Genomic DNA, 23047 nt, shown 5'->3' on the forward strand with positions numbered 1-23047 from the left:
GTGATCCAACCGTGGCTAACTAAAGAAGTTAAGAATAGCATTAGATTGAAAGAAGAAGCTTATAATGTTGCAAAGAATAATAGTAAGGCTGAGGATTGGGCGTTTCAGAAACCAGCAAAGGTCGACCAAAAAATTGATAAAAAGGGAAAAAATAGAATGAGAGGAAACGAGCAAGAAATATAAAAGCAGATTGTAAGAGTTTCTACAAGTATGTAAAAAGGAAAAGAGTTGCAAAAGTAAACGTTGCTCACTTAGAGGCCGAGACAGGAGAAATTATTATGGGGAATAATAAGGATGTAACAGTTGCAATACTCCAGTGGCACCAACCCCGTATCTAAGGAGGATTGGAAGATTAGGGCCAGTACCTCTGCAATTTCCATTTATAATTCCCTCAGCATCCTAGGATGCATCCCATCCAGTCCTGGTGAATTATCTACTTTAGGCTCAGACAGCCTTTCTAGTACCTCCTCTATCAATTTTTATCCCATCCAGTATCTCAACTACCTCCTCTTTCACTATGATTTTGGCAGCAGCATCTTCCTTGGTAAAGACAGATGCAAAGTACTCGTTTAGTACCTCAGCCATGCCCTCTGCCTCCATGCGTAGGTCTCCATTTTGGTCCCTAATCGGCCCCACCCCTCCTCCTACTACCCTATAAAAGACTTTTGGATTCCCTTTTATGTTAGCTGCCAATCTATTCTCATACTCTCTCTTTGCCCCTCTTATTTTCCTTTTTCACTTCCCCTCTGAACTTTCTATATTCAGGCTGGTTCTCACTTGTATTCTCAACCTAACAACTGTCAAACGCCCCCCCCCCCCCCTTTTCCTGCTGCATCTTGCTCTCTATATCTTTCATCATCCAGGGAGCTCTGACTTTGGTTCCCTTTCCCCCTCGTGGGAATGTACCTTGACTGTACCCAAATCATCTCTTTAAAGGCAGCCCATTGTTCCATTACAGTTTTGCCTGCCAATCTTTGATTCCAATTTACCTGGGCCAGATCTATTCTCAACCCACTGAAATTTGCCTTCCTCCAATTAAGTATTTTTACTCTAGATTGCTCCCTGCCCTTTTCCATAGCTAATCTAAACCTTATGATACTATGATCACTGTTCCCAAAATGTTCACCTACTGACACTTGGCCCACCTCATTCCCCAGAACCAGCAATGCCTCCTCCCTCGTTGGACCGGAAACGTACTGATCAAGAAAGTTCTCCTGAATACATTTCAGAAACTCTTCCCCCTCTCTGCCCTTTACACTATTACTATCCCAGTCTATATTAGGATAGTTGAAGTCCCCCATTATCACTATTCTATAGTTCTTGCACCTCTCTGTAATTTCCCTGCAACTTTGCTCCTCTATATCTTTCCCACTAGTTGGTGGTCTATAGAATACACCTAGCAGTGTAATGGCACCTCTATTGTTTCTTAACTCCAACCAAGTAGATTCTGTCCTTGACCCCTACAGGACATTCGCTCTCTCCAGCACTGTAACATTCTCCTTAATCAATCCTGCCACCCCACCTCCTTTCTTTCCTTCTCGATCTTTCCTGAACACCTTATAACCAGGAATATTTAGTACTCAATCCTGCCCTTATCCTATTACCATCCCCTTTTGCCTTGCACCATCATCCCTTTTGACATTTAATCTCTCCCGCCTTCCACCCTATCACAGAGCTTCCCCTTTTGTTCTTTCCTCCCCGCCCCCTCCGCTCCACCTCCGTACTTGCTTAAAATCTGTTACATCTCTAACTTTTTCAAGTTCTGATTAAAGGTCATCGACCTGAAACATTAACTTTGCTTCTCTCTCCACAGATGCTGCCTGACCCGGAACATTTCCATTATTTCAGATTTCCAACATCCGCAGTATTTTGCTTTTGTACCTAGAGTACTGCGAGCAGTTCCGAGCACCACACCGTAGGAAGGATTAGGGTTGCGAAGGGGTGGAAAATTTCTGGCAAATTTCCGGAAATTTTCCACAGGAAGTTTAGCTTGGGAATTTTGCCCAAAAAAGCACATGCTAGCATAATATTAAAAAAAAAAAATTCCCCCACAGGTCCTCTCTTAAAATTACTAACAGAGATGGAATCTTAATTATTAAGGAATTTCTTAATCAATATATGTTTATCTTACTTGGTTTGGTTTAATCATTACAAGTTTTGTGTGTGACTGTGAACAAATGTGTCCTGATTGGTTGGATGAGTGGATGATCAATTAGCTCCCTCTATTGGTGATGTAGCGTTGTGCGTGCACAGGTCATGCTTCCATCACATGGAGCCTCAGGAAAAATTTACTCACCCTGTTGCAATCGTGCTGATCGACCACAGTACGACACAGAGACGAATGCCCTTTATTTCTCTGCATAGAACAATGCCACGTTTACCGTCGGATGTGTGGAAGCATTTTACCCCAGGCATTAAAGATGGAAAGACTGTGTACATGTGCAAACACTGTACAAAGCCATATGTAAAGAATGCCACAAAGATGCAGCAGCATTTATCCAAATGCAACAACTTCACTCAAAGCTCACAGCAGTCAGCCCAGAGTTCCTCTGCTTCCATTCAAGAAGATGATGGTTCACATTCAGCATCAGGCTCCTTATCATCAGCAACTCCTGGCCCACTTGGAAGGTTCTTTGATACAATGGATAACCATAGCCAGAAGAATGCAGATGAGTGCCTTGCTCGAACTGTATATGTGACAGGCTCACCGCTAATGTGTACTGGAAGAGATTTTTCAATGTTATTCGCCCTGCATACTGTCCTCCCACCAGACATGCTTTGTTTACTTATTTATTGGAGGCTGAGTATAACAGAGTCCAAGGAAAGCTCAAAGAAACGATAGAGATGGCAGATGGTGTTGCAGTTATCTCAGATGGGTGGTCAAATGTACGAGGGGAGGGCATCATAAACTACATCGTCTCCACTCCTCTCCCAGTGTTCAAGAGCACAGACACGAAGGACAACAGACACACAGGCACATACATTGCTGATGAGCTGAAAGCGGTCATCAACGATTTTGGATCACAAAAGGTCTTTGCAGTAGTTACTGACAATGCTGCGAATATGAAGGCTGCTTGGGCTCAAGTGGAGGAGGCCTATCCTCATATTACATCTATTGGGTGCGCAGCTCATGGGCTCAACCTGCTCCTCAAGGACATCATGGGTTTGAGAACCATGGAAGCACTGTACAAGAGAGCCAAGCAAGTTGTTAAGTATGTCAGGGGAAAACAGGTAGTTGCATCAACCTACAACTCCAAGCAAACGACAAAGAACAAGAACACCACACTGAAGCTGCCCAGCAACACTAGATGGGGTGGCATTGTCATAATGTACAACAGCCTTCTGGAGGGAGTCGCTGCAAGAAATGGCAATATCCCAGTCTGGGAATATGGAAACCACCATCAAGAAAATACTGCTGGATGATGTGTTTTGGGAGAGTGGCTAGCAGCCTTAAACTACTCTCACCAGTAGCATCTGCAATTGCTCAGATTGAAGGAGTTGTCGCTGTCCTGTCATATGTTCTCAGGCTTTTTGCTGATTTAAAAGAACAAATCGGCATTGCCCTACCCACATCCCTGCTGCTCAAAGCAGAGGAGAAGGCAATTGTTCAATTCATACAGACGCATCAAGAATTTTGTGTCAAGCAGATTCATGCTGCAGCATACATGCTGGACCCAAAGCATGTTGGGAGACCAATACTTTCTGGAGAACAGATCAACAGCGCTTACAGTGTGATTTCTACCCTCTCACACCATCTCAATCTGGACCTGGGCAAAGTTCTGGGAAGTCTAGCAAAGTTCTCTACCAAGCAAGGTCTTTGGAATGGGGATGGGATATGGGAATCATGCAAGCAGATCAGTGCACATACCTGGTGGAAGGGACTTTGTGCATCAGGCCCTGTCACCCATTGCATCGGTGATACTCCAAATCCCACCTTCATCAGCGGCCTCTGAACGAAACTGGTCACTTTTTGGGAATACGCATACAAAGGTGTGCAACAGGCTGACTAACAGAGTGGAGAAACTGGTGGCTATCCGGGCGAACCTACAACTTATTGAGCCAGATACAGAAGTGTCCACCACACAGCTAGACAGTGACAGAGAGGAGGAAATGGACACGTCAGAGCCAGAGTCAGAGAATCAGGAGGAGCAATGATGAGTAGAAGACTCAGAAGACTCATGAGTAGAAGACTCAAAGGGACAAAATAAGGACAAATTACAGGCTAAATAAGCTGACACTCTATTTTATTTTAGATGGGTCTTTTTTGTGGGGGGTTCAATAAAGTTCAAAATAATAACCTAAATAAAAAGTTTTAAAAGCCTGTTTTTATTTGTATGGAACGGTATGTCTATTTTGATGATAAAGATAATAAGGGTCAGAGACAAAAACCAGTGTGCAAACAAACTCAAAATTCCCATAAGAACATAAGAAATAGGAGGAGTATGCCAATCGGCCCCTCGAGCCTGCTCCGCCATTCAATAAGATCATGGCTGATCTGATCCTAACTGCCAATCTACTATCATAGAACCATCTCCTGCATCTAACAGAATTAGACACACGAAATAGGAGCAGGATCAGGCTACACGGCCCCTGGGCCCGCTCCGCTACCCACAGGGCCATGACCGATCCGAACCTAGACTCATGTCCAAATTCCTGCCCGCTCCCCGTAACCCTTAATTCCCTTTACTTCTAGGAAACTGTCTATTTCTGTTTTAAATTTATGTAATGATGTAGCTTCTACAGTTTTTTGGGGCAGCATATTCCATGGACCTACCACCTTCTGAGTGAAGTAGTTCCTCCTCATCTCAGTTTTGAAAGAGCAGCCCCTTATTCTAAGACTATGCCCCCTAGTTCTAGTTTCACCCATCATCGGGAACATCTTCCCTGCATCCACCCGATCCAACCCCTTCACAATCTTATATGTTTCAATAAGATCGCCTCTCATTCTTCTGAACTCCAATGAGTAGAGTCCCAGTCTACTCAACCTCTCCTCATATGTCCACCCCCTCATCCCCGGGATTAACCGAGTGAACCTTCTTTGTACTGACTCGAGAGCAAGTATGTCCTTTCTTAAGTATGGACACCAAAACTGTACTCAGTATTCCAGGTGCGGTCTCACCAATACCTTGTACAACTGAAGCAATACCTCCCTATTTTTATATTCTATCCCCCTAGCAATGAAAGCCAACATTCCATTGGCCTTCTTAATCACTTGCTGCACCTGCATACTAACCTTTTGAGTTCCGTGCACCAGGACCCCCAGATCCCTTTGTACTTCAGTACTTTCCAGTTTCTTGCCATTAAGATAATAACTTGCTCTACGATTTTTCCTGCGAAAGTGCATAACCTCACACTTTCCAGTATTGTATTCCATCTGCCAAATCTCTGCCCACTTACTTAGCCTGTCTATGTCCCCTTGAAGGTTTTTTATGGCCTCCTCACTCACTGCTTTCCCCCCCATCTTAGTATCATCTGCAAACTTTGATATGTTACACTCGGTCCCCTCCTCCAAATCGTAAATATAGATTGTAAAGAGTTGGGGACCCAGCACTGACCCCTGCGGAACACCACTAGTTACTGATTGCCAGTCTGAGAATGAACCATTTATCCCAACTCTCTGCCTTCTGTTAGATAGCCAATCCTCTATCCATGCCAGAATATTACCCCCAATCCCGTGATTGTTTATCTTAAGCAATAATCTTTTGTGTGGCACCTTGTCAAATGCCTTTTGGAAGTCTAAATACACTACGTCCACTGGTTCCCCTTTATCCACCCTATATGTTACTTCCTCAAAGTACTCCAGCAAATTTGTCAAACATGACTTCCCCTTCATAAAACCATGCTGACTTTGTCTTATTAAATTATGATTATCCAAATGTCCTGTTACTGTCTCCTTAATAATGGACTCCAAAATTTTACCTACCACAGATGTTAGGCTAACCGGTCTATAGTTTCCAGCCTTCTGTCTACTGCCCTTTTTAAATAAGGGTGTTACATTAGCAGTTTTCCAGTCTGCCGGGACCATTGCCGAGTCCAGGGAGTTTTGGAAAATTATTACCAATGCATCCACAATCCCTACCGCCACTTCCCTCAAGACCCTAGGATGTAAGCCATCAGGTCCAGGTGATTTATCCGCCTTGAGTCCCATTATTTTACCGAGTACCACTTCCTTAGTGATTTTGATCGTGTTTAGCTCCTCCCCCCCTTTAGCCCCCTGTTTGTCCAGTGTTGGGATATTCTTAGTGTCTTCTACTGTAAAGACTGATGTAAAATATTCATTCAGTGTTTTTGCCATCTCCATATTTCCCACCATTAATTTCCCGGTCTCATCTTCTAAGGGACCAACATTTACTTTAGCCACCCTTTTTCTTTTTATCTATATATATAAAGCGGCTCTTCTGTCTGTCTGGTCTCTATACGTTTGGAAGTTACAGAGCATACCGACGCGCGCGTCGCCTCAAAAGAAAGCTTGCGATTCCGGACCGGTCATAGGCGTATTTACGTTTCGGCCGGACAAAAATCCCGCTCGCGGTATCCCAAAAACGTTCAGCGTTCCGCTCATTAGCATCTCATTAGCGACCGTGTGACGTCGAGGTCTTCCTACAGTTGAGTGTCGAGTGACCAATCCTACGCTTCGGTGACCTGACCGGTCGACCAATCGGTGCGTGTGTGGGCGGGCCTTATCCTTCTGAATCGAGGTGAGTGGCCGCCATCTTGATTTTTCCCGATTTTTTCCCCCCACACTTTCTCTGTGTTAGGGAACTAAGGTAAATATTTTAATGATGTGTTAGGGAATTAAATAACAATTTAATGGGGGGGGGGGGGGGGGGGGGGGAAAAGAGAGCCTCGGGAAATCGCGCGGGGGGGGGGGGGGGGGGAGCCTCGGGAAATCGCGGGGGGGCGCGAGCCTCTGGAAATCGCGGGGCGCTTGCGCTGGCCGCGCTCGCGCCGGCCGCACTGACCGCGCATGCGCCGGCCGCGAGAGCCCGCTCCCGGCGCCGGCCGCCGCTCAGCATTCCCGCTCTGGCAACGGCAACGGACCTCAGGTAGGCAGGGGGAGGGGCCGGAGAGAGGGACAGAGGGGAGCGGGGGAGGGAGGGACACAGACAGGGGAGGGGGTGGGGGTGGGTGACAGGAGGGGAGGAGGGGAGCGGGGGGAGGGAGGGGAGCGAGGGAGGGAGACAGGGGAGGGAGGGATAGGACAGGGAGAGGACATGACAGGGAGAGGGGGGACACACAGGGGCAGGGAGACCAAGCGCCCCAAAATTGCCCTCGTGCCCCAAAATTGCCCTCGCTCCCCAGCTAGTATAACTATAAAAACTCTTACTATCTGTTTTTATATTTTTTGCTAATTTACTTCCATAATCTATCTTCCCTTTCTTAATCAATCTTTTTGTTATTTTTTGCTGTCTTTTAAAGTTTTCCCAATCCTCTATCCTCCCACTAGATTTGGCTACCTTATATGCCCTTGTTTTTAGTCAAATACTATCCTTAATTTCTTTACTTAGCCACGGATGGCTGTTTTTTCTTTTACACCCTTTTCTTCTCAGTGGAATATATATTTTTTGGAAGTTGTAAAATAACTCCTTAAATGTACACCACTGATCATGTATCGTCTTACCCTTTAATCTATTTTCTCAATCCACTCTACTCAATTCCGCTCTCATACCTTCATAGTCTCCTTTATTCAAGCTTAGCACGCTTGTTTGAGATCCAACCTTCTCACCCTCTAATTGAATATGGAATTCAACCATGTTATGGTCACTCATTCCAAGGGGATCCTTTACTAGGACATTTTTAATTAATCCTGTCTCGTTACACAGGACCAGATCTAAGGTTGCCTGCCCCCTGGTCGGTTCAGTTACATACTGCTCAAGAAACCCATCCCTAATATACTCAATGAACTCATCCTCAAGGCAGCCCTGCCCAATTTGATTTGTCCAATTAATATGATAGTTAAAATCCCCCATAATTATAGATGTTCCCTTATTACAAGCCTCAGCTATTTCCTGATTGGCAACTCTGTTGGACGGAGTATCACAGTTCGGAGGCCTATAGACTACGCCCACTAGTGTTTTTTTCCCCTTATTATTCCTTACCTCCACCCAAACTGTTTCATTGTCCTGATCTTTTGACCCAATATCATTTCTCTGTATTACAGTGATTCCTTCCTTTATTAACATAGCCACCCCACCTCCCCTTCCTTCCTGCCTGTCCTTCCTGATCGTTAAATAACCTGGTATGTTTAATTCCCAGGCATTGTCACCCTGCAGCCATGTTTCTGTAATGGCCACAAGATCATACCCATATGTAGTTATTTGTGCCATTAACTCATCTATTTTGTTACGAATGCTACGTGCATTCAGATAGAGAACTTTCAAAGATGTTTTGTGACACTTAGTTCCTGCTTTTGCCCTTTTTATTACTTTACCTTTTACTCCATACCTTCTGCCCCTTCCTGACATGCTCTGGTTTTTAATTTCCCCACTGCTACCTAAGTCTATGACCTTCTCTGTTGTCATTTGTATTATTTGCTCTCTAGGAACCTCCCCCCGACTAGTTAGTTTAAAGCCCTCTCTACAGCCCTAGTTATATGATCCGCCAGGACTCTAGTCCCAGCACTGGCCAAGTGAAGCCCGTCCCAATGGAACAGCTCCCTCCTGCCCCAGTACTGGTGCCAGTGTCCCAGGAAGCAAAACCCATTTCTCCCACACCAGTCTTTGAGCCACGCATTTAACTCTCTAATTTTATTTGTCCTAGCCAAATTCCCATGGAAAGTTTCCTCTTTTTAAAAATTCCTGGAATTTTGCAACCCTAGGAAGGATATATTGGCCTTAGAGGGAGTGCAGCATGGAATGCTACCCGGACTCCAAGGGTTAAATTACAAGGGCTGCATTCCCTGGAATTTAGAAGGTTAAGGGGTGATCTGATCGAAGTTTTTAAGATATTAATGGGAACTGATAGGGTAGAGAGAGAGAAACTGCTTCCACTGGTTGGGGAATGTAGGACTAGGAGGCAGAGCTTAAAATTAGGCCAGACCTTTCAGGAGTGAAGTTAGGATGGTCGCAAAGGCTGGTAGAAGTTTGGAACTCTCTTTTATAAACAGCTTGATGCTAGTCAATTGTAAATTTTAAATCTGAGATTGATAGATTTTTGTTAACCAAATGTATTAAGGGCTTTGGGGCAAAGGTGGGTACATGGAGTTAGGTCACAGATCAGCCATGATCTCACTGAATGGCGGAACAGGCTGAAGGGGCTAAATGGCCTCCTCCTGCTCTTATGTACAAATGCTACCTGTTTATCTGAAAGGATGTGCTTAATCTGCAGCCAGACACACCCAGGCATTGTGGCAAATATAAAATGGAACTCAAGGCCACTAATACTGCCCACCCCCACACTGAGCCCACGGGTTGAGTGGGAAGAGGGCAGTTATACTACCTGCTGCATCTAGTCACAAGCACTTCTGACTAGGAGAGGGAGGACTCGGTCCAAGGAAACAGGATAATTACAGAGGCTATGCACACAAATGTCACACATATGCTTCTCGCACCTAGAACAGAACAGCGGGGTTACATTGAACACCACAGCAGTACACGGGTATCCTCATTCCGCAATATATACTGGGGTACACAGTCCCTTACCCCGGTGTGTACACTCTCATGCTGAACACTGGGGTACACAGTCCCTTACCCCGGTGTGTACACTCTCATGCTGAACACTGGGGTACACAGTCCCTTACCCCGATTTGTACACTCTCACGCTGAACACTGGGGTACACAGTCCCTTACCCCGGTTTGTACACTCTCATGCTGAACACTGGGGTACACAGTCCCTTACCCCGATTTGGCAGTGAGTCAGGAGCAGCCCGACTAGAGCGGGCCTGTGTGGGAACACAGCATCGGCGGCAGTTACACCGGCGGCAGTGAGTCAGGAGCAGCATACCAGTTCAACAGCAGGGGAGAGAAGTAAAAAGTAATCAAAGTGTGACGTCACCAGGAAGCAGGTAAGTGATTGGTTGGTGAGTATTTCTCTTTTTTTTTAAACTTTAACTCTGGTTTATAGTTTCCAAGGTCTCTCTGGTGTAGCAGGGACGGTTGGTAAACCAGTTAACTGTAGTGTAATTAGTGGGATTGATTGATTTAATTTAAATTCAATTAAAGGGTAAGTCATGGCAGGACAGCCGGGCCCCGTGATCTGCTCCTCCTGAGATATGTGGGAACTCAGGGATACTTCCTGTGTCCCTGACAACTACATGTGCAGGAAGTGTATCCAGCTGCAGCTACTAACAGACCGCATTGCGGCACTGGAGCTGCGATTGGACACATACTGGAGCGTTCACGATGCTCAGGACAACGTGAATAGCACATTTACAGAGTTGGACACACCGCAGGTAGAGGTTGGACAGGAAGAAAGGGAACGGGTGACCAAAAGGCAGAGTACTAGGCGCAGGCAGGTAGTGCAGGGGTCCCCTGTGGCCATCCCCCTCTCCAACAGATGCATCACTTTGAGTACTGTTGGGGGGGATGGCTTATCAGAGGAAGGCAGCAGCAGCCAACTTCCTGGCACCAGGGGTGCCTCTGCTGCACAGAATGGGAGGAAAAAGAGGGGTAGAGCTATAGTAATAGGGGATTCAATTGTAAGGGGAATAGATAGGCGTTTCTGCGGCCGCAAACGAGACTCCAGGATGGTGTGTTGCCTCCCTGGTGCAAGGGTCAAGGATGTCTCCGAGCGGCTCCAGAACATCTTGGAAGGGGAGGGTGAACAGCCAGTTGTCGTGGTGCATATAGGCACCAACGATATAGGTAAAAAGTGGGATAAGGTCCTAAAAGCGGAGTATAGGGAGTTAGGAGATAAATTAAAAAACAGGACCTCAAAGGTAGTAATCTCAGGATTGCTACCAGTGCCACGTGCTAGTCAGAGTAGAAATAGAAGGATACTTCAGATGAATACGTGGCTAGAGGAATGGTGCCAGGGGGAGGGATTCAAGTTCCTGGGACATTGGAACCGGTTCTGGGGGAGGTGGGACCAGTTCAAACCGGACGGTTTGCACCTGGGCAGGGCTGGAACCAATGTCCTAGGGGGAGTGTTTGCTAGTGCTGTGGGGGAGGGTTTAAAATAAAATGGCAGGGGGTTGGGAACCTGAGCAGGGAGACAGAGGAAAGGGAAACAAGGATAAAAGCAAAAGATAGGAAGGAGAAAAACAAAAGTGGCAGTCAGAGAAATCAACGGTTTAAATCAAACATGGCCACAGTAAATAATAATTCTAGTAGGTCTAAGAGTGTTAAAAAAACAAGCCTGAAGGCTTTGTGTCTTAATGCGAGGAGCATTTGTAATAAGGTGGATGAATTGGCTGCGCAAATAGAAGTAAACAAATACGATTTGGTTGGGATTACGGAAATGTGGCTCAAGGAAGGCCAGGACTGGGACCTCAACATCCAGGGGTATTCGATATTCAGGAAAGATAGGCAAAAAGGAAAGGGAGGTGGAGTAGCATTACTGGTTAAAGAAGGGATTAACACAATTGTAATGAAGGATATTAGCTCTGATGAGGTGGAATCTGTATGGGTAGAATTGAGAAATACTAAGGGGAAAAAAACATTAGTGGGAGTGGTTGATAGACCTCCAAACAGTAAGGCGGAGGTTGGGGATGGCATTAAAAGAGAAATTAAAGAAGCGTGCAATAAGGGCACAGCAGTCATCATGGGTGACTTTAATCTACATATAGATTGGGCCAACCAAATGAGTAACAATACTGTGGAGGAGGAATTCCTGGAGTGTTTACGGGATGGTTTCCTGGACCAATATGTCGAGGAACCAACCAGAGATCAGGCCATCTTAGACTGGGTATTATGTAACGAGAAAGGATTAATTAGCAATCTTGTTGTAAGAGGCCCCTTGGGTCGGAGCGATCAGAATATGATCGAATTCTTCATTAAGATGGAGAATGAAGTAGTTGACTCAGAGACTAGGGTCCTCAATTTAAATAAAGGAAACTATGATGGTCTGAGGAGCGAGTTGGGTAGGATTGATTGGGGAATGGCACTCAAAGGGTTGACGGTGGATAGGCAATGGCAAACATTCAAAGACCGAATGGATGAACTACAGAATTTGTTCATCCCAGTTTGGCATAAAACAAAAAAGGTGACCCAACCGTGGCTAACAAGGGAAATTAGGGATAGCATAAGGTCCAAGGAGAGGGCATATAAATTGGCCAGAAAAAGCAATAATCCTGAGGATTGGGAGCAGTTTAGGATTCAACAAAGGAGGACAAAGGGATTAATTAAGAAAGGGAAAATAGAATATGAGAGTAAGCTAGCAGGGAACATAAAAACTGACTGTAAAAGCTTTTATAGATATGTGAAGAGAAAAAGATTGGTGAAGTCAAGCGTAGGTCCCTTGCAGTCAGAATCGGGGGAATTTATAATGGGGAACAAAGAAATGGCAGACCAACTAAATACATATTTTGGTTCTGTCTTCACAAAGGAGGACACAAATAACCTCCCAGAGATGCCGGGGAACATAGGGTCTGATGAAAGGGTGGAACTGAAAGAAATCAGGATTTGTAGGGAAATGGTGTTAGGAAAATTGATGGGACTGAAGGCCGATAAATCCCCAGGGCCTGATAATCTACATCCCAGGGTACTTAAGGAAGTGGCCCTAGAAATAGTAGATGCATTGCTGGTCATCTTCCAGAACTCGATAGACTCTGGAACGGTACCCATGGATTGGCAGGTAGCTAATGTTACCCCACTATTCAAAAAAGGTGGTAGAGAAAAGGCAGGGAAGCTTGACATCGGTAGTGGGGAAAATGCTAGAGTCCATTATAAAAGATGTAATAGCAGAGCACTTGGAAAGCAGTGACTGGATCGGACAAAGTCAACATGGATTTACAAAAGGTAAATCATGCTTGACTAATCTACTGGAATTTTTTGAGGATGTAACTGGTAAAATAGATAAGGGAGAACCAGTGGATGTGGTGTATTTGGACTTTCAGAAGGCTTTCGATAAGGTCCCGCATAAGAGATTAGCGTGCAAAATTAAGGCACATGGGATTGGGGGAAAGGTATTGACTTGGATAGAGAACTGGTTGGCGGACAAAAAGCAAAGAGTTGGAATAAACGGGTCGTTTTCCGAGCGGCAGGCAGTGACTAGTGGGGTACCGCAAGGATCGGTCCTAGGACCCCAGCTGTTCACAATATATATTAATGATCTGGACGAGGGAATTGGATGTAATATCTCCAAATTTGCAGACGACACAAAGCTGGGGGGGAGGGTATGCTGTGAGGAGGATGTCATGAAACTCCAGCACGATTTGGACAGGTTGGGTGATTGGGCAGAAACATGGCAAATGCACTATAATGTGGATAAATGGGAGGTTATCCACTTTGGTGGCAAAAACAGGAAGGCAGATTATTTGAATGGCAATAGATTGGGAGAAGGGGAAGTGCAAAGAGACCTGGGTGTTCTTGTGCACCAGTCGCTGAAGGTAAGCATGCAGGTGCAGCAGGCGGTTAAGAAGGCAAATGGTATGTTGGCCTTCGTAGCAAGAGGGTTCGAGTACAAGAACAAGGATGTCTTGCTGCAGTTGTACAGGGCCTTGGGGAGACCACACCTTGAGTATTGTGTGCAGTTTTGGTCGCCTTACTTGAGGAAGGACGTTCTTGCCATGGAAGGAGTGCAGCGAAGATTCACCAGGCTGATACCTTGGATGGCAGGAATGACGTATGAGGAGAGATTGTGTCGATTGGGCTTATACTCACTGGAGTTTAGAAGATTGAGAGGGGATCTCATCGAAACCTATAAAATTCTGTCAGGCCTGGACAGACTAGATACAGGAAGGATGTTTCTGATGGCCGGGGAGTCCAGAACCAGGGGTCATAGTCTAAGGATAAGGGGTAAGCCATTTAGGACGGAAATGAGGAGGAATTTCTTCACCCAGAGAGAGGTGAACCTGTGGAATTCTCTGCCACAGAGGGCGGTGGAGGCCAGTTCATTAAGTATATTCAAGAAAGAGTTGGATATATTTCTTAAGGCTAAAGGGATCAAGGGATGTGGGGAGAAGGCAGGGACCGGGTACTGAATTTGGATGATCAGCCATGATCTCACTGAATGGCGGAGCAGGCTCGAAGGGCCGAATGGCCTACTCCTGCTCCTATCTTCTATGTATCTATGTACACTCTCACACTGAACACTGGGGTACACAGTCCCTTACTCCGGTTTGTACACTCTCATGCTGAACACTGGGGTACACAGTCCCTTACTCCGGTTTGTACACTCTCATGCTGAACACTGGGGTACACAGTCTTTACTCCGGTTTGTACACTCTCATGCTGAACACTGGGGTACACAGTCCCTTACCCCGGTTTGTACACTCTCATGCTGAACACTGGGGTACACAGTCCCTTACTCCGGTTTGTACACTCTCATGCTGAACACTGGGGTACACAGTCCCTTACTCCGGTTTGTACACTCTCACACTGAACACTGGGGTACACAGTCCCTTACCCCGGTGTGTACACTCTCACACTGAACACTGGGGTACACAGTCCCTTACTCCGGTTTGTACACTCTCATGCTGAACACTGGGGTACACAGTCCCTTACTCCGGTTTGTACACTCTCATGCTGAACACTGGGGTACACAGTCCCTTACTCCGGTTTGTACACTCTCATGCTGAACACTGGGGTACACAGTCCCTTACTCCGGTTTGTACACTCTCATGCTGAACACTGGGGTACACAGTCCCTTACTCCGGTTTGTACACGCTCATGCTGAACACTGGGGTACACAGTCTTTACTCCGGTTTGTACACTCTCATGCTGAACACTGGGGTACACAGTCCCTTACTCCGGTTTGTACACTCTCACACTGAACACTGGGGTACACAGTCCCTTACCCCGGTGTGTACACTCTCACACTGAACACTGGGGTACACAGTCCCTTACTCCGGTTTGTACACTCTCACACTGAACACTGGGGTACACAGTCCCTTACTCCGGTTTGTACACTCTCATGCTGAACACTGGGGTACACAGTCCCTTACTCCGGTTTGTACACTCTCATGCTGAACACTGGGGTACACAGTCCCTTACTCCGGTTTGTACACTCTCATGCTGAACACTGGGGTACACAGTCCCTTACTCCGGTTTGTACACTCTCATGCTGAACACTGGGGTACACAGTCCCTTACTCCGGTTTGTACACTCTCATGCTGAACACTGGGGTACACAGTCCCTTACTCCGGTTTGTACACTCTCATGCTGAACACTGGGGTACACAGTCCCTTACTCCGGTTTGTACACTCTCATGCTGAACACTGGGGTACACAGTCCCTTACTCCGGTTTGTACACTCTCATGCTGAACACTGGGGTACACAGTCCCTTACTCCGGTTTGTACACTCTCATGCTGAACACTGGGGTACACAGTCCCTTACTCCGGTTTGTACACTCTCACACTGAACACTGGGGTACACAGTCCCTTACTCCGGTTTGTACACTCTCATGCTGAACACTGGGGTACACAGTCCCTTACTCCGGTTTGTACACTCTCATGCTGAACACTGGGGTACACAGTCCCTTACTCCGGTTTGTACACTCTCATGCTGAACACTGGGGTACACAGTCCCTTACTCCGGTTTGTACACTCTCATGCTGAACACTGGGGTACACAGTCCCTTACTCCGGTTTGTACACTCTCATGCTGAACACTGGGGTACACAGTCCCTTACTCCGGTTTGTACACTCTCATGCTGAACACTGGGGTACACAGTCCCTTACTCCGGTTTGTACACTCTCATGCTGAACACTGGGGTACACAGTCCCTTACTCCGGTTTGTACACTCTCATGCTGAACACTGGGGTACACAGTCCCTTACTCCGGTTTGTACACTCTCACACTGAACACTGGGGTACACAGTCCCTTACTCCGGTTTGTACACTCTCACACTGAACACTGGGGTACACAGTCCCTTACTCCGGTTTGTACACTCTCATGCTGAACACTGGGGTACACAGTCCCTTACTCCGGTTTGTACACTCTCATGCTGAACACTGGGGTACACAGTCCCTTACTCCGGTTTGTACACTCTCATGCTGAACACTGGGGTACACAGTCCCTTACTCCGGTTTGTACACTCTCATGCTGAACACTGGGGTACACAGTCCCTTACTCCGGTTTGTACACTCTCATGCTGAACACTGGGGTACACAGTCCCTTACTCCGGTTTGTACACTCTCATGCTGAACACTGGGGTACACAGTCCCTTACTCCGGTTTGTACACTCTCATGCTGAACACTGGGGTACACAGTCCCTTACTCCGGTTTGTACACTCTCACACTGAACACTGGGGTACACAGTCCCTTACTCCGGTTTGTACACTCTCACACTGAACACTGGGGTACACAGTCCCTTACTCCGGTTTGTACACTCTCATGCTGAACACTGGGGTACACAGTCCCTTACTCCGGTTTGTACACTCTCACACTGAACACTGGGGTACACAGTCCCTTACTCCGGTTTGTACACTCTCACACTGAACACTGGGGTACACAGTCCCTTACTCCGGTTTGTACACTCTCACACTGAACACTGGGGTACACAGTCCCTTACTCCGGTTTGTACACTCTCACACTGAACACTGGGGTACACAGTCCCTTACTCCGGTTTGTACACTCTCATGCTGAACACTGGGGTACACAGTCCCTTACTCCGGTTTGTACACTCTCATGCTGAACACTGGGGTACACAGTCCCTTACTCCGGTTTGTACACTCTCATGCTGAACACTGGGGTACACAGTCCCTTACTCCGGTTTGTACACTCTCATGCTGAACACTGGGGTACACAGTCCCTTACCCCGGTTTGGCTCCTGGTAAACCACGGCTTTGCCAAGTTCAACTCCAAGACGTCTAAAGAAAGAGAGAGAAGTGATTAAAGGAGTGTAACTGCAGTGTCAATGCTGCTCATACTGTGATCACCAGGCTGGCTCTGGCTCTGGGACTGACCGGGTCCCAGAGTAACTAATGACACTTGTACCTGGAGTCACAAGGCAAGCCCAGGCCAAGCAATTACTCAGCACTCGATTTCTTTCAAATTAAATTTTGGGTTAACGATTGTTTTAACTCTTAGTCACTGGTCTATGAAAGGTCAGAAACATGCAAGACTAGTTTCTTGGGTCCAATTACATTTTAACACATGACAAACTTTACTGTAAAATTTCTAATGTTTGCTGAACATTCTTTTGAAAGTTTAATTTCTCCAAAAGCTATGCACACACAGAATAGGTGGGATCTAATTAAGGGAGCAATTCAAGTTGATCATTGACTGTCCTGTAACTGCATCAGTGTAGAATCTGCAAGGACACAGCATTGTAAACAGAGATCTCAGTAAAGGCACCTGCCCCGAACAAAGAGAGGCATTCAATTATAAATGGAATGAAGGAGGAACTGTGGAATTCATAATTTATTCCACTTGTGTGGCAACCATTCTTTTTCTCCTCCTGCTGTTGCACAACACACCTCAAAAACTCAATTACTCCTCAATGTCTGCACGTTAGATTTCCAAACATAGTTACAAAGAGTGGAAAAGGGAAACAGCAGACAGTTACACTTGTTGTGAAACAAAGGACTGATTAATACATGACGTACAGGGATCACAGTGCAACCAGGGTTATAATTACCATCAACAAAGCACGACAGGTCACAAAGACATCTCTGAAACATTTATTAACTCAGGGCGTTAACCGAGCCAAACAGTAACCTCTGAGAATTTCTCAGAGGGAGGGAGCCTTACTCTGTATCTAACCCGTGCTGTACCTGCCCTGGGAGTGTTTGATGGGACAGTGTAGAGGGAGCTTTACTCTGTATCTAACCTGTGTTGTACCTGCCATGGGAGTGTTTGATGGGACAGTGTAGAGGGAGCTTTACTCTGTATCCAACCCGTGCTGTACCTGCCCTGGGAGTGTTTGATGGGACAGTGTAGAGGGAGCTTTACTCTGTATCTAGCCCATACTGTAACTACCCTGGGAGTGGTTGATGGGTCAGTGTAGAGGGAGCTTTACTCTGCATCTAACCTGTGCTGTACTTGCCCTGGGAGTGTTTGATGGGACAGTGTGGAGGGAGCTTTACTCTGTATCTAGTCCATGCTGTACCTGCCCTGGGAGTGTTTGATGGGGACATGTAGTGTAAAAAGTTTAGAAAAAAGCACTTCACCTTGCGAAGCAGAATGAGGCGAAAAAGCTATGCATTTTTTAAAATGCCCATCCGACAGCTTCAGCAATGTAAAAAGCTCCCCTTCAGGTGTGAGAATGTCTGTGTTACACTGGGGCAGTTACCTAAAGTGAATGAACCTTTACCACTGATGGAATGGAAACAGGATTTGAACTCGGGGTCGAGTAGGACACAGAGAATGAGCACCATCAGGTTCAGCCTGAGAAAACAGCCAGAATGAATCAGAGGCAATAGTGCAGAGTCCAGACACAAGGGCGTCAGTCCCACCAACATTGAATTGGAATTAGTCTTGGCTCATCACAACAGTACACAGGCATTTCAGCAGCAAATGGTGAGAAGTCTCAGGTGTGTCAGAGAAATAAAGCAAACTCAGTGTTCATGGATGCCAGCACATGGCAGTATATAAAAGTGAGAAAAAGATGGGCAAGAATGGGACCCTGGACTAAGTCAGGGTGAGGTTTCCCAGATGGAAAATGAAGCCATTGCTGGAATTGTGTTGGTTAGATGGGGACAGGAAAAAGCAGTGACAGAGGCGCTGGGGGAGAGCAGAGTGATCAACTACATCAAAGTTAGAAGAGAGAAATGCAGCACAACCACATCACTGACGACTGACACAGGCGGTTCTGGACAGAACTACAATGCTACAGACAGAGCTCAGCAATCCCACAACCAATGGATCAGATCAAAGCTCTGCAGCCCTGCCACATCCAGTCATGAATGGTGGTGGACCATTAAACAACTAACGGGAGGAGGAGGCGCCATGAATATCCCCATCCTCAATGATGGTGGAGCCCAGCAAAAGACAAGGCTGAAGCGTTTGCAACCATCTTCGGCCAGAAGTGCCGAGTGGATGATCCATCTCAGCCTCTGCCCGAGGTCCCCACCATCACAGAAGCCAGTCTGCAGCCAATTTGATTCACTCCACGTGATATCAAGAAACGGCTAAGCACACAGGATACAGGAAAGCCTACAAGCCCCGACAACGTCCCGGCTATCGTGCTGAAGACTTGTGCTCCAGAACTAGCCGCACCTCTAGCCAAGCTGTTCCAGTACAGCTACAACACTGACATCTACCCGACAAAGTGGAAAATTGACCAGGTATGTCCTGTCCACAAAATCGACAAATCCAACCCGGCCAATTACCGCCACATCAGTCTACTCTCAATCATCAGCAAAGTTATGGAAGGTGTCATCGACAGTGCTATCAAGCGGCACTTACTCACCAATAACCTGCTCACCGATGCCCAGTTTGGTTTACGCCAGGACCACTCGGCTCCTGACCTCATTACAGCCTTGGTCCAAACATGGACAGACGAGCTGAATTCCAGAGGCGAGGCAAGAGTGACTGCCCTTGACATCAAGGCAGCATTTGGCCGAATGTGGCATCAAGGATCCCTAGTAAAACTGAAGTCAATGGGAATCAGGGGGAAAACACTCCACTGGCTGGAGTCATACCTAGCACAAAGGAAGGTGGTTGTGGTTGTTGAAGGTCAACCATCTCAGCCCCAGGACATCGCTGCAGGAGTTCCTCAGGGCAGTGTCCTAGGCCCAACCATCTTTAGCTCCTTCATCAATAACGTTCCCTCCATCATAAAGGTCAGAAATGGGGATGTTCGCTGATGACTGCACAGTGTTCAGCTCCATTCGCAACTCCTCAGATAATGAAGCAGTCAATGCCCGCATGCAGCAAGACCTGGACAACATTCAGGCTTGGGCTGATAAGTGGGTCCACACAAGTGCCAGGCAATGACCATCTCCAACAAGCGAGAGTCTAACCACCTCCCCCCGACATTCAACAGCATTACCATCATTGAATCCCCCATCAACATCCCGGTAGTCACCACTGACCAGAAACTCAACTTGACCAACCTAGAAATACCGTGGCTACTAGAGCAGGCCAGAGGCTGGGTATTCTGTGGCGAGTGTCTCACCTCCTGACTCCCCAAAGCCTCTCCACAACCTACAAGGCACAAGTCAGGAGTGTGATGGAACACTCTCCACTTGCCTGGATGAGTGCAGCTCCAACAACACTCAAGAAGCTCAACACCAACCAGGGCAAGCACTCAGTTTGATTGGCAGCCCATCCACCACCTTAAACATTCACTCCCTCCACCACCAGCGCACCAAGGCTGCAGTTTGTACTATCGACAAGATGCACTGCAGCAACTTGCCAAGGCTTCTTCGACAGAACCTCCCAAACCCATGACTTCTATTACCTAAAAGGACAAGGGCAACAGGCACATGGAACTCCATCACCTCCAAATCAACACACCACCCTGACATGGAAATGTAGTGCCGTTTCTTCATCGTCGTTGGGTCAAAATCCTGGAACTCCCTCCCCAACAGCACTGTGGGAGTACCTTCACCACACGGACTGCAGCAGTTCAAGAAGGCGGCTCACCACCACCTTCTCAAAGGCAACTAGAGATGGACAATAAATGCCGGCCTTCCCAGCGACGCTCACATACAGAGAATGAATGAAAAAACAAACCTTAGAGGTGAGTGTGGGTGGGTCGCCTCTACCTAGAGTGATTAATGGTGCCCTCTCTGCTGACATAGCATTCTGAACAACAATAAAGTGGGGCACAACATATAAATGTTATCTTAGGAGATCTTTCATCAGAATGTAATTTCACTTACACTAGTTAGATTGTGTCCAGTTTCAGACACCTGACTTTAGTTAGGATGTAATAGGCCATGGAGAGGGTGCAGATGAGATGCACTAAGTTGATACCAGGGATGAAAAGCCTATTTATGAGGAGACACGTGGTAAACTAGGGCTGTCTCATTAGGATAAAAGTTACGAGGAGAAATGATAGAGCTGTTCAAATGATCAGGCTTTTACTGGTCAGTGAGTCGGTAACCATAGGTCACAGATTTAAGATCACCAAAAGAATGGTGGGAGAGTGTTCAGGAGAATTTATTTTTACACACATAGTTGTTAGGTTTTGGAAGCCCTACCAGAAGCTGTGGGGGAAGCTGAATCCATAAAAACTTTAGAAGGAAAGCGTATAAATATTTGAAACAGAAGAACATGATAGGATGTGGGGAAAGTGACAAAGTGGCTAGCTGTTTGAGAGCTGGCGTCGGCTGAATGGCCTCCTTCTGTGCTGTAAATTCTCTCATTCTAAACTAACTTTGCACAGGATTGTGGACACGATACTGCGTCCCTGTGCAAACCCTGCCCAGGGATCGCATAAACACCAAAGGAGCAAATGAACACACACAAATCTATCATCCCTCAACACAGGCCACACACACACATGCCTGGTAGGGCAGGCGATATAGAAACATAGAAGATAGGAGCAGGAGTAGGCCATTTGGCCCTTCGAGCCTGCTCCGCCATTCAACGAGATCATGGCTGATCATCCATCCAAACCCTAGCACCCGGTCCCTACACCGACAGCCATCCCACCCAAGCCCTATCCCCGTAACCCCGCGTATTTAATCCCCCCTAACACTAAGGGCCAATTTTTTTTATCATGGCCAATCAACCTAACCCGCACATCTTTGGACTGTGGGAGGAAACCGGAGCACCCGGAGGAAACCCACGCAAACACGGGGAGAATGTGCAAACTCCACAAACAGTCACCCGAGGCCGAATTTGAACCCGGGTCCCTGGCGCTGTGAGGCAGCAGTGCTAACCACTATGCCACCGTGCTGCCCATAGCTGTCACTGTGTTCAGTGAAGGTTTATTTACAGACAGTGCCAGAAATGGCTGGGCCACTTACTCTGTGATGCGTTTGGCTAATTCAGTGCAGGCTGCATTGGAATTGGCCGAGAATACGCGGTAGCCACCTTTAGCCACATTCATCTTTGGAGACTGGCACAAGCTCCTGGACACTGGAGAGAGAGAGACAGGTTACAGATCACATTTCACAAATACAGACAGTAGATCGGCAAAACACAGCCCACACTGACTGGCAGATCCCAGAGCCACCCCTCACCCAAACAACAGCTCCCAGAGTAGGCTCACTCTCCACCGACCCCCCCCAGGCCCACTCCCCCACCCCACTACCGCGCCCCCACCACCCCCCCAACACCGACCCCCCCCCCGGGCCCACAACCCCAACACCGACCCCCCCCGGGCCCACTCCCCCACCCCACTACCGCGCCCCCAACACCGACCCCCCCGGGCCCACTCACCCACCCCCCCCAACACCACCGCCCCGGGCCCACTACCCCACTCCAACACCGACCCCCCCGCCCGGGCCTGTATTTACCGGTGCCGGGCTCTGGTGTCTCGGGGCCGGGGCCTCTCCCTCTGGGTCTCTGGGTGTGGGCCAGGCCGGGCTCGGGGTCGGTCGGTCTGTCTGTCTGTCTGTGTCTCTCTCTCTCTCTCTCTCTCTCTCTCTCTCGGTGCCGGGTGTGGGAGTCTCTCTCGGGGCCGGGGCTCTGACTCTGGGTACCGGCCTCTGTCTCTCCGCCGAAATCCACCTTCAGCCCTAGGCCCTGAGTGACAGCAACCGCAGCCAATCAGAGCCCGCTGCCGCATGACTACAGCCAATTGCATGCTGGGAGGGCGGGACTTCCGCTCATGGGTTCCTGCGACCGCTCCAACGCTGGAACAGCCTGCAACAGGGCAACAGACTGCAATAGGGCAAGAGTGCAACAGACTGCAATAGTGCAACTGGGCAACAGTCTGCAATAGGACAGCAGTGCAACAGTCTGCAATAGTGCAACAAGCAATAGTGCAACAGTCTGCAATAGGACAACAGTGCAACAGGCAATAGGGCAACAGACTGCAGTAGGGCAACAGGGCAAAAGCCTGCAATAGTGCAATAGCCTGCAATAGGGCAACAGACTGCAGTAGGGCA

The 23047-nt window shown here is 47.4% G+C and overlaps 1 protein-coding gene across 3 annotated transcripts in view; it reads right to left on the bottom strand.

The window, feature by feature from the left end:
• Window positions 1–22573, bottom strand: part of prpsap1 (phosphoribosyl pyrophosphate synthetase-associated protein 1) — a 62074-nt gene extending 39501 nt beyond the window's left edge. For 2 of the 3 annotated variants that reach the window (XM_085964039.1, XM_085964037.1), the window contains exons 1-3: window positions 22454–22573; window positions 21962–22073; window positions 16857–16909 (exon numbers count right to left, since the gene is read on the bottom strand). In XM_085964039.1, the coding sequence (XP_085820165.1) occupies window positions 16857–16909; window positions 21962–22044 (136 nt within the window). In that variant the 5' untranslated portion in view covers window positions 22045–22073; window positions 22454–22573. Of the gene's footprint in view, window positions 1–9837; window positions 10293–16856; window positions 16910–21961; window positions 22074–22453 lie in introns of those variants that run through there. The other variant, XM_085964038.1, reaches the window with a different exon arrangement.
• Window positions 22574–23047: the final 474 nt, after the last annotated feature.

The sequence above is a fragment of the Somniosus microcephalus genome, chromosome 21 (genome assembly GCF_052327205.1).
Source record: "Somniosus microcephalus isolate GS21.2 chromosome 21, FLI_Smic_1.0, whole genome shotgun sequence".
Lineage (NCBI taxonomy): Eukaryota > Metazoa > Chordata > Chondrichthyes > Squaliformes > Somniosidae > Somniosus > Somniosus microcephalus.